The following is a 12,234-nucleotide window of genomic DNA, read 5'->3' on the forward strand; positions in this document are numbered from 1 at the left end:
CAAGACTCCATTATGAGTGGCCTAATAAAAGCAGTTTTGTTTTACATGAAGTGGGTTGCTTCGAAACTGTAGTTTTCCAGGCAACAAACGACTCTTAAAATAGTTGAAATCAACATGAAACGCAGTTTGTGATATATTTTACTTTACTTTCACAGTCTGACACATTTTTGACTTCTCATATTTAAAATTGTAATATCTTTCAAATTAGGCCTGTCACTTTATTTATTTATTTATTTGTGTTCGTTCTTTTATCCATTCATTTGTTCGTTTGTTTGGTTGTTTATTTATTTATAATGTATTTTAGTTATCTACACAAAAAAACTCTAATTCATTTCATGATGCATTTCTGTACATGTACAACATGAAACACAGTTTGCAATGCATTTTACTTCCACACTTCCACAGTCATATTTCTGACATTTTATTTATGTATCAGAGCAGTACTTTTCTGAATTTGAGCTATGGAGATTGCATTAAACATGTATTTAACTTTACACTAAATAAAATTAAATAAAACAATTCTAATTCGATTCTTGATATTGTGACTGTGTCACTATTCCTGATAGTGACTGCATTAAACGAATCTTACTATATAAAGCATTGTAATTTGGGTTAATGCTGTTTTTTCCTCTCTTCGTATGGATGTTTTTCTTTGCCCATGAGTGTGATTTCTAGCCACCCGACATGATGCTGTGGAGGTGCAGTGAATTTATGCCTTGTTAAATATTTCAGCATGTATATTTTCAACTTAACAAGGGTCAAACATACAGCGATGATCAAATGTTTGGGCAAAGGTCATGTTTCAGTGTGGATGCTGCTCTTTATTTCTTCACTTTCCCTTCCTCGGTATGTCTGGTTGTAAATGAAAGGGCGTTTCGTGGAGGCATTGGCAGGGCTGATCTATATTTGAGTGATATTGAGCTGTGAAAGCAGCAGCACTGGTGTATTGTGATATCTGCTGGGCTGTACAGCCTGTCATTGACATGATCTTCACATGTGTTTAAAGCACAGAGCCTTTAATTATCACAGCTCTTCGCTCTCTCTAAAGAGTCTGTTTGTGCTTTTGGTGTCGACTGAAAGTGTGCTGCTACTCTAAAAGTGCTCATATTTCATGGGGGAAAAAAGATATCTTTCATCATGATATGGAAACTTATTGAATGAAGCCTATTTTATGACGACCAATTTATGTTTCCATCATGACATTATTTTGCTGTGTTATAGCAATGCAAACCAAGATTGAGAATAATAATATAAATCTTGTGGGTGAAATATACTTGATTATGTTTTAAAATCAAAAAATTATCAAAACGAAGCCTATTAAGTGCATACATTTTTGCATAGTGGCATTATTCCCATTTTCAGCCCCCCCCCCCCCCCCCCCCAAAAAAAAGTGTTTGTTTTTGTTTAAAATAATTGTGTATTGTAAACATTTTAAAAATGCATGTAAAGTATTAATGCATAGTACTATTGTTGTACTTACAGTATAGACATTTTAGGTTTTTTTTGTAATATGGGAAATTTTAATAAAAGTAATAAGTGACCATTGAGAATAATAATATAATAATATTACATTTCACTTTTATTTATTTATTGTCCATGCATGGGAATGACCATTAAAATAAATAATAATAATAATAATAATAATATAATACAATTAATTTTGAGGGAATTATATTTAATTATCACTAAAAAAGAAAAAGAAATGAAATATTTGTTTTTGTAGCTTTATTTCATTTGATGAACCCAATGTTTTTTGGCGTATCATTTTTATTGTTCATTTTTTCCTCTCTGATTTCTTTTTCTGCACACAACACAATTGGTCAGATAATTCGTTCATTTTGGTTCTTAGGAGCGCTGATAATGTTTCAAAGCGTCTTTGTTGGCTATATTTGCATATATTATGCTGAAGCGATCAAAAGCCCGCCGTGTGTCGCTGGGCGATATTTGCTTCACCATAGGAGCTTACAGTATCCGTTTCTGAAGATTTTAATTGGGTTGTTTTTGTACGAAGCAGGTGGTGCTTAATTTGAGCAAAACCCTGTGCTTAGTGGATTTCAGACTAACTGAGCTGGTATTTGGGAGAGTGATATTTGTAATCAGATTGTGGTGTTTTTAAGCGGATGTCACTACAGCTCCAGTCACTCAAGGTCATCCACGATTTCTTTTAGCCTTTATTAAGCCTGTTTGAAAGCCTTTACCTTCACACGTTTAAATCAAAGACCTTGCATGCAGGCTCTCGCCTTCAATTGATGTTTAATTGCCTTCTTTTTATTCACTTAATCAGACCGACGTGGTATTCATTTGATCAAGTCGTGGCTTTGTACTTGAATGCATTCAAACACGGCGCTATAATGCATCGCGACCGACACATACGAGTCAGAAGAATAACAGTGAAGGGGTGTATTTGCATGCTGCTGTAATTCAGTAGAAGCAGATGGCAGAGTCCCCGCTGTTTGTTTGCGCTCCTCTGTCTGTTTGTGTGTTTGTTTTGTTCTTGAACGAGGGCTAAAGCAGATTATATATAAACGCTTGGCTTTTGGTGATCTTTCCCAGGCCCGTCGTTCAAGCCCAGCTGCAGCAAAGGCCAGAAATATCTGGAGTTCATTCCCATCAACCTGCACACACAGAGAATGAGGGTGACGTGTCCAAGGAAAACAGGTGCGTCTCATGCCTCCTTATTCCCTCTGTTGGCGTTCTCCAGCTGGAATTAGAGTCCAATACTAAAGCGTACGGAATACATTCTGTGCAACTTGCATATAAATGAATAATAAATAAAACAACGTGCCTTATTACATAATAAATATTTTAAAGAGGAACATGCTACTTTTGTCATGCAAATTTGGTTCAGAGTCATCTAATGAACTTAATTATCTTAGAAATAAAATTCTGAATACATTTATTTTATATTAATATATTAGTATTAATGTAAGTTATATGTATTTTGAAAATATCTCTATGTATTTATGTTTATAAAATATGATTCATTTTTTAATCTATTTATTTACGGAATGTAAAATCAAGCTGAGAGCAATGCATTGTGGGATGTGATGTGCAGTGTTGTATGCACAGAATGATAAATGCAGGTACAGTATGCTACTATGTAAAGAAGAAATATGATATTAATTCATGCATTTTTATTTTTATTTTTTTTATTGTAAAGTATTTACATAATAGTATTTGTTCTACTTTAATAAAAAAGTTATTTTAATGAAAATAAGCAAAAAACTAACATTTCTGTAACAGGACAAAATATAAGAATGACTGTAATAATACTGATTATAATATAAATAATAATATAATATGATGTGTCCTGGAAATGTTATTTTTTTATCATTATAACATTTCTAAAATAAAGTTGTATTTCAGAATGATCTAATGAAATTAATTTACTTTGAGATAAAAAATATTAGTATTTTTTCTTTATTTAATACAAGTTTTATATTCATATATTTTATTTATTATATTATTATTATATTATTATATTTATTATATATATAGTCTATATATCGGTTTTAAGCAATGCTAGTTCAGTTTCATCAACTAAAATAAAACTACAAACATAAATATTGCATTTTTGAAATAATGTCAGGATAAATTATATTTCCAAAATGTATATTATTATATTCTTTTTTTCTCTACAGTCATTCATTACTGAAATATACAACTTTATTTCCTGTTACAAAAAAAGAAAATGTTTTATTTAAAATAAGAAGAAAAAGTACTACTGTCTATGCTTTACAATTAGAACAATAAGCAAGCAAACAAACAAACAAACAACTGAATAAATAAACACCATTACTCTTATTACTACTTCAGTATGTGTATTAAGCATACCTGCCATTTACAATTTTGTGAAGAATATATGACACAACATACTGTATCCTTAAAAGCATTTTCTTATTTCTTTGTCTGCTCACAACACTACTGGTCTTAGTTTAGTTTGTAACTTCTTTAGAGCGCTGATAATGTTTCAGATGTGACTCTTTCTCGGCCACATTTACACATGTTAAACCAAGGAGATGCAGAGTATGTATTATATGCCATGTAATTGTTAAATGCAGGTATGCAACGCCTATTGTGCACATTACTCATACTGTATACTGCAGGACTCGTGTAGTTAAAGTATTTCTGCACAGCACACACCACCATGGCTGTTTATTTAGGTGTGGGAAGCAGAGCATGGTGGTCTCCCCGATCAGTACAGCACCCTGTTAGCCGCTCCCTCTGATGCTCGGTATCACACATGTGTCCGGTGGCAGGTGCGCTGCAGTCAGTGAGGGTCGGCGGGGAGATGTTGACAGGTGCAGACGTGCACTGAGAAGACTAAATGAGGATATGACAGCCCAGCGGGACACTCGCACTGATTGGACAAGATGCATGTCAGAATAACAGGATTCACAGCAACTGGGAAACATGTCACCGTGTTTCCAAAATCTGTTTTAAACATCACTTTTATATTTGTGGTCAGTAATTGATTTAAAATGCTTAAAAGTTTACAATAATACGGTTTAAAAGCTTGGGGTCAGTAAGATTTTTTTACAAGTGTTTTTGAAAGAAGTATTTTTTGCTCATCAAGGATGCATTTGTTTTCTAAAAAAATACAGAAAAACCTGTAATATTGTGAAATATTATTACTATTTAAAAGAACTGCTTTCTATTGTAATATAATGTAGAATATAATTTATTCCTGTGATCAAAGCTGAATTTTCAGCATCATTACTCCAGACTTCAGTGTCACATGATCCTTCAGAAATCATTCTAATATTATTGTTTATTCTAACTTTTCTCATTATCATCTAGATTGAAAACAGTTATGATGCTTACAATTTTTGTATACTTTATAAAAAATATATAATATATTAGGATTCTTTAATGAACATGAAATTCAAAAGAACAGCATCTACTTGAAACATATTTTTTTTGTAATCATGTCAAAGCCTTAATTATTACCTTTGATCAAATTAATTGCATTAATGTGAAATGTATTATTATTGTTATTGCTTTGTGTGTGTGTGTGTGTGTGTGTGTGTGTGTGTGTGTGTGTGTGTGTGTGTGTGTGTGTGTGTGTGTGTGTGTGTGTGTGTGTGTGTTTAATAGAACAGACCCCAAACTTTTGAACTATAGTGTAGATAAATTAGTAATATATAACAGAATATTTTATATACATAATTTCTTTTAGGGGGTTTAAAGAATAAATCAATTCATTGCTAGCTAATGCTAGAATTGTTATATTCAAGTACAGAAGAAATTCTTCATCATGACAGAGAGTCTGCTTCAGAACAGCTGAATGGCAGAATGAGCTTAAAAGCCAGACATCGTCTCCGAGTTCATGTTGTTTCCGTCTTTAAGGACGCTGCGTAAACACAATTTCCTAGAAGATGCATTTGTTTCTAGCCTCAGACAGAAGTCTTGAGGTGACAGAAGTGGACAGCTCTCTACAGACTACCTTTGCTTGTAACTAGCGAAATGCCACGGATGTTTTTATTTCTTTTTGCCTGCCGGTGACAAGCCACTTGCTGCTGCTCTTAAGTCCCATAACATGTCAAATATTTTGAGATGTTTTTTTTGTTTTTGAAATATGGAGGTGTTTTCTAATCTTTCTAAACCTATTCACACATTCAGATGTCAGTTCCCGTCTAACATTTTTCATTGAATATCTTACACACACAATATCTTAAAGGTTCTTCGTTGGCATTGATGGTTCCATGAGTAACCTTAAACATTTCATTCCACAAAAGCCTCTTTATAGTGGAAAAGGGGTCTTTAGATGATTAAAGGGGTCATATGATGTTGCTAAAAAGAACACTATTTTGTGTATTTGGTGTAATGAAACGTATTTATGCGGTTTAAGGTTAAAAAAACCACATTATTTTCCACATACTGCACATGATTGTTGCTCCTCTATGCCCAGCCTTTCGGAAACACGTCGATATTTTCAAAGCTCATCAGTCTGAAAAGCGAGGTGTGCTCTGATTGGCCAGCTATCCAGTGCGTTGTGATTGGCTGAATGCCTCAAGTGTGTGATGGAAATGTTACACCCCTTACCACACTGTGATGTACGTCCCGGTCAAAAAACAGGCAGGAAAAGACAAAAACAATAAAGCCCATTACAAACGAGCCATTTGTTGCATCTAGTGGGGACATAATTATGGATTATAATGACTTATACGGTGTTTTTACTCGTTGCGTTGCATCGTGCCGTGTAAACATAAAACCATATCTGCATTTGTAATTGGAGAAAGGACAAACAACAAGCACTGCTCTACACCAGCGGTTCTCAATTCCAGTCCTTGTGTATTTTTTTTTATTTGTTTCACAACAAACAGCATCTCCACGACATGACGGCGGCAACATCGAAAATAAAAGTTACGACTTCTTTCTTTGCGTGAACATTTGGGTGGCGTTATGCAAATCTTCCCACATCGTGACGTAGACATGTGGGGGCGTGTTTAAACTAGGCATTTTAGGAGGGCGTGGACAAGTCTTAACTTTTATAAAGAATATCTCTTTGGGTTTGAGACTTGAGTCTTTGCGCCGTTGGGGATCTTATCTATTCACGAATGGCTTGTAACACTCCAAAGAGAAAGGAAAACTTGAAATCCCATCATATGACCCCTTTAAAATGTTCATCACACTAAGTAAATGATGGTTCTTTTAAAGGATTAGTTGACTGCCAGAATAAAAATGTCTTGATAGTTTACTCACCCCCATGTCATCTGAGATGTTCATGTCTTTCTTTCTTTAGCCGAAAAGACATGTAGATTTTTGTGGAAAACCTTCCAGGATGAGTAAATGACAGCATAATTTTCATCTTGGGTGGACTATCACTTTAATAGGCCTAACTGTTAATATATTTTTCATAAAGTATAAAATTAAAATCGCACTAAATTACCCTGTTAAATTGACTTAAAACTTAAAACATTTCTTAGACTCTACAAACAATTAATCTCTGCCACACAGAGACACAGGTGCCTGAGCCCCTCGGATCAGAGCCTCCATTTATAGAGACTGCAAGAACCAGCACAAATCGCCTACAAATTGGGCCATGCGTGACGGATGATCCTGACCCGTATATATGCCACTGTATTCATCGTGTGGGTACACTGTTGTGAAACAGCCAATTAGATGCTCTGGACCCGGCTGGGGAGTGGCGAGAGCACAAGGGTGGGATAGAAATCGTCGCACGAGAACCTCATCGTCATTAGTGTGGAGGAACGAAGTGGCCAGAGCAGTGTCCAGCGTCATGATCCCAGCACTCTGGGATCAGTGCATTTGAAGTGGCTTGGATCGTTATTTGCCATTTAATGTGTTGCGCTCACTTCCCACAGAGCCGATTGGCTGACCTTGCATATATCTAACAGAAATGCTGCAGTTGCAGCGTGTGACCTCCACCGTGAAGACATTTCCCATTCCTCTTCTCCATAGGCAGCTTTGGGAATCGAGGTGAAATCATGAAAATGAGCCCCAATTGGTGTAAAAATGGGTTTAAAAATAAAACATCCATAGAGCCTCTGCAAATATCACACGTAAATCGCTTTGTCGCCACTTTCTTTCTGTGTGTATTGGGGGATAAATGTCAGGAGGTTGTGATATTTATTAATATTCCTCACCAAAGCACATTAAGGCTCTAAGCGAGCGTTTATATTTATTTATAAGTCTATAGTTATAGGCCTTAAAACAAAGCAACCAGATCTGAATGAATCTCATAAAGTTTGTTTGCTTGATGATTTGTTTTGAAAGAAAAGGCCATTTGAAGAGTTACAAAAAACAAGTATTTTACAAGCACAAATGAAATAGGTTAGAATTTCTGTGTAAATTCTGTAAATACTATGTGATAACTGGAAATTTGTCTTTTAAATGCAAACTTTTTATGAAGTTTAGGTATATGCTGTTGTCTAGTTCATGTTTTTTCTGTCTTTTCCACATTATGAAAATGCTCAGGTGCTTCCCTTACTTGATACACGTTGCGTAGGTTTACATATGTCTAAACAGCATGTCGTTCCACACTGAATCCTGTTTAATAGACGTATCACAGTTCCTCAGAGAGCTGGAGGTGGAATGAATTCACAAAACAACAGGAAGCACATAAAACAAGATGAAATGTAGACGCAAACGGTGTGCTGTGGGCTTGTTTGTGATTTGTGAGGTCTGTTGAAGGATGTTTGCCGATGTTTCCTCCGCAGATTCCTTCTATGATGTGGTCACAGTAGGAGCTCCGGCAGCCCATTCGCAAGGCTTCAAGAATGGAGGCTTGCAGAAACTGCTCAGCAAATATGAATCTGAGAAGAAGAGGTCAGTTTCCACATGTTCATACGTGTCTCTTCTGGTTACTTTGCACTGGAGATGGAGAATGGTTTTCTGACAGCTGTATATGAAACCATGAAAGCCTCCGATTGTGCATCAGACACACACCAGCATCCTGCTGTAGAGATGGAAAAGATGGCAAAATATGTCATTTCTGTCTTTTGCATAGATACGATTTTATACTAGATTAATTTGTCAACATGACACCACCGATGAGTTTTTTCATTTAATGAGATTGTTTTTAATTCATTCGATCCTTGTCATCCATGTCCGAAGAATATTTTTTGAGACCACAGGCTGTCAGGCTCCAAAGCATTACAAAACAACGTAAATGTGGCACATATTGATGGTGGCTAGTCTCAATGGGCCTGTTTACACCTGGTAACTTCATGTGTTTTTTCCTGATCGGATAGCTATCCAGGTGTAAATGTTCTCTGAAACGCATTTGAGATGAAAATTAATCCAATCGCTCAAACCACTCCAGGAGTTTTTTTCCAAACCCCATATACAAATTGTTCTCCTCCCAAAACGTTGAAATAATAAACGTGTGAGAACATGTTATAGGCTATATGACATTATAGGCAGATATGACAGCTCTGATGCAACATGTATTGCCGAGGACGAGTTGCTGAGCATCTCTTCATCAAGCTGACGCGCAAACTGCCACAAATGAAACTGAACATAAAACGCAAAGTAAAACACAACCATCTTCATTAAAAGTAGTGTGACTAACTTATCTTTTCAGTGCTGATGCTGCGCGCTCTCCTGTTGCAGGCTTTGATCTTGAAATGTGCTGATAATGAATAAAATGCAGTGCTTTTTTTTTTGTTGACGTGAACTTTTAAATTTAAATAGAGCGCGAAAATTGAAGATCGGATTTATATCCATGTAAATGGAAACGTTTTAACAGAGAGATATTAGATCAGCGAATAATCTTATCAGATTTAATCAGATAGATATCCGATCAGGGAAAGTGCATGAAATGACCAGGTTTAAACAGGCCCAATATCTTGCACTGAGGCAAATTAATGTGTAAATTGATTATTTTGCTGGAGAGAAATAAGCCGCATAAGCTGTAGCACGTTTAGATGTATTTCTAGGGAATTGTGTGAAGGTTGCATCATTCGGAAGCTGAAACGTGCACGCACATTTTCATCTTTTCAAAGTTGATGTTGTTAATGTTTTGCTTTAGGCCTAAATATTTTCCCTCATTAAATATCTTTCAATTGATCAATGTGTTAATCCAGTCAAATCCATTTGTTTTCTATGAATGATGGAGGATTTTTTATTTCACAATTCCTCAAGCTTTGATTCCCATTGAAAAGCGAGCGCTAGCACTGATCCGTCAAACCAACAGAGCTGTGATTTTCTGCCACATCGATGCTGAACAAAGTCTTTTACCCAGGATTTCATGTTTATTCCATAGACTGTATGAAAACATGGACGTAGTATCCGTGACGTCACCCGTAGGCTTCCGAAGAGTGTTTTTGAAGCTCAAAGTGGGCGGAAGCGACCGTCGCCATCTTGGCAGCGAAGAGGCGGGAACTGGTTGCTGAAGCCACACCCACCTAGCTTGATGGTTGTGACAGCAGCAGGCAATCCACCTGTCACTCAAGTGGCCACGGCCTTAATTATGCAGAACTTTAAGGCTTAATATAATTTAAACGGATGAGTTATAAAAAAAATTCACCCCCCTCACAGTTGTCATTAAGGGCAAAATTAGCTATTTAGACCAAAATCATTTTATGAACCAGGCTGTAAACATGTTTTTAATGGTGATTTTACCATGGGGAGTCTATGGGATTGACTCCCTTTAACAGCCAGCCTCTAGCGGCCAGTTGACGAATTACAGTTTAAGTTCTTGTTGGCTTTGCGAGAGAGAGCAGGAGGTTGCGCTTGGATTATACGCTTGGTTTTTTACAGTGCCTTTATGTAGTATTTTTAGCCTTTTTAGCAGCAGTCTTGCTTAAATATAATTTGGGCCAAAACCACTTTAAAAGTCTGAATGTGCAATGATTGTACTGTCATGAAGAGTAATAAGTGTTCACGTTCAGCCACAAGTTTAGTTCCAAATTGTTGGTGGAATATACAGTAACAGTGTTGTTTCTCTCTCTAGAGTCCTTAATGACTTTAATAACTTCAGAGTCGCACATTTTCCCAGTTGGATCCTGTTGGCACGACTCTCCGAGTCTCTCCTGACGTGTTTGTTGCCCTCAAATGAATTGTGACCATCTCTTTCTGCCTCAGTCATCCATCTCGCACTCCTCCTCCATCTTCTGTTCGGTTTGTCCTCGCAGAGATGTTTAATTAGAAAGCCTGTGTCTTGACTCTAGCAGCCTGGCAGTCGCTGAAGCAGTTCCTCTGTCCTTGCCGTCACACCAAACATTTCAGCTACGAGTGTTTTCTATTCTCCACTCTCAGAAGAAGGAAGAGCATGTCATGTCATCTCATCCCTCTTGTGATTTCCATCAACAAAGAGCTTCACAAGTTTCTGGTATTCAGTTCTATTTTTGTATGTTGTGAATGATCACAGCTGGCTTTTGTGGATTCAGTGAAGTCTTAGGGGGTGATTTTGTCGACACGAAGCCGGTCATGTGAATGTGTCCATTTTATATAATTTGAGATGTTCTTCTTTCAACCCCTCTGAGAACAGACTCATTAAAAACCAAGCAAAGTCCAATTATTTTTTTTACAGTGCCTGGATTTTTATGTTACTGAGCCAGACCGACAGAGGAATACTAGTACAAAGAAATTGAACATCTTTACAAAAAGTTTCCAGCCTCCAGTGGTGAAAAGATTTATCGGCGGAGCGCCACTTATACGAGGCAAGGACATTTGCTGTTTCTACTGGAGAGAAATCAATTTCTGAAAGAGCGTTGGCGCTGCACATTAATCCAGCTTGATATGGACCTCATTTTGTTTCCTTTTTGACTTGGCTAATGTTTTACATGCTTTTCTATGCCTCTCTAGCTAGGAAGTCCTTTTATAGTTGTTTTTTTTTTTTTAAAAGAGAATTCCATTAAATCAGTGCAGTATTAAATTTGCACATGAAGTTAAAGATGCTTGTAAAAGAGGACGTTTAAAGGGGTCATATGATGTTGCTAAAAAGAACATTATTTTGTGTATTTGGTGTAATGAAATGATTATGTGTGCTCTGATTGGCCAGCTATCCAGTGCGTTGTGATTGGCTGATTGTCTCAAGCGTGTGACGGAAATGTTACGGCCCTTGCCATAATGTGATGCTGTCGAGCCAGGAGACAGAAAACCAGTAAAACCCATTACAAACAAGATATTTGTTGCATCCAGTGGGGACATAATTACCGATTATAATGACTTGCATAAAACCATGTCTGCATTTGTGATCAGAGAAATGTCAAACAACAAGCGCTACTCTACACTGTTAAAACTCGCATTTAAATCATCAGTGGCAAATCCTGAACATTTGGGTGGTGTTATGCAAATCTTCTCGCATCGTGATGTAGACATGTGGGGGCGTGTGGTAGACTATGCACTTTTATAAAGAATATCTCTTTGGATTTGAGACTTTAGTCTTTGCAACTTTACTCATCTTCTTTATGCACTTCTTAAGATCTTGTAACACTCCAAAGAGAAAAAGAAAATGGCAACATATGACCCCCTTAAAATGGTTATCATTTATTCTTCCTTATGTCATTCCAAACATGTGTGACCTTTTCGTCTGTGGATCACAACTGAAGGTGTTTTGAAGATTGCACTAGCTGAACTTTTACATGCAATTACAATGAATGAGGACTAAAACTTTTATGCTTCAAAGGCCACAAAATCACTAAAAAGTTCAGTAAATTATTTATATGACTTGTGCACCATGGTCCAAGTTTACTGAAGTCGTAGCTTTTTGTGAGAAAAATCATAATCCAGATCAGTCCAGTTCATTTCGACTGTTTTTTTTAA

At 36.5% G+C, this 12,234-nt stretch overlaps 1 protein-coding gene across 4 annotated transcripts in view; it reads left to right on the forward strand.

The window, feature by feature from the left end:
- LOC132144025 (type II inositol 3,4-bisphosphate 4-phosphatase-like) overlaps positions 1–12,234 on the forward strand; it is a 162,740-nt gene that overhangs the window by 91,484 nt on the left and 59,022 nt on the right. For all 4 annotated transcript variants that reach the window (XM_059554730.1, XM_059554731.1, XM_059554733.1 and 1 more), the window contains 2 exons: positions 2,554–2,658; positions 8,184–8,292. In XM_059554730.1, coding sequence (XP_059410713.1) covers positions 2,554–2,658; positions 8,184–8,292 — 214 coding nt within the window. The remainder of the gene's footprint in view (positions 1–2,553; positions 2,659–8,183; positions 8,293–12,234) is intronic.

The sequence above is a fragment of the Carassius carassius genome, chromosome 7, assembly GCF_963082965.1.
Source record: "Carassius carassius chromosome 7, fCarCar2.1, whole genome shotgun sequence".
NCBI lineage: Eukaryota > Metazoa > Chordata > Actinopteri > Cypriniformes > Cyprinidae > Carassius > Carassius carassius.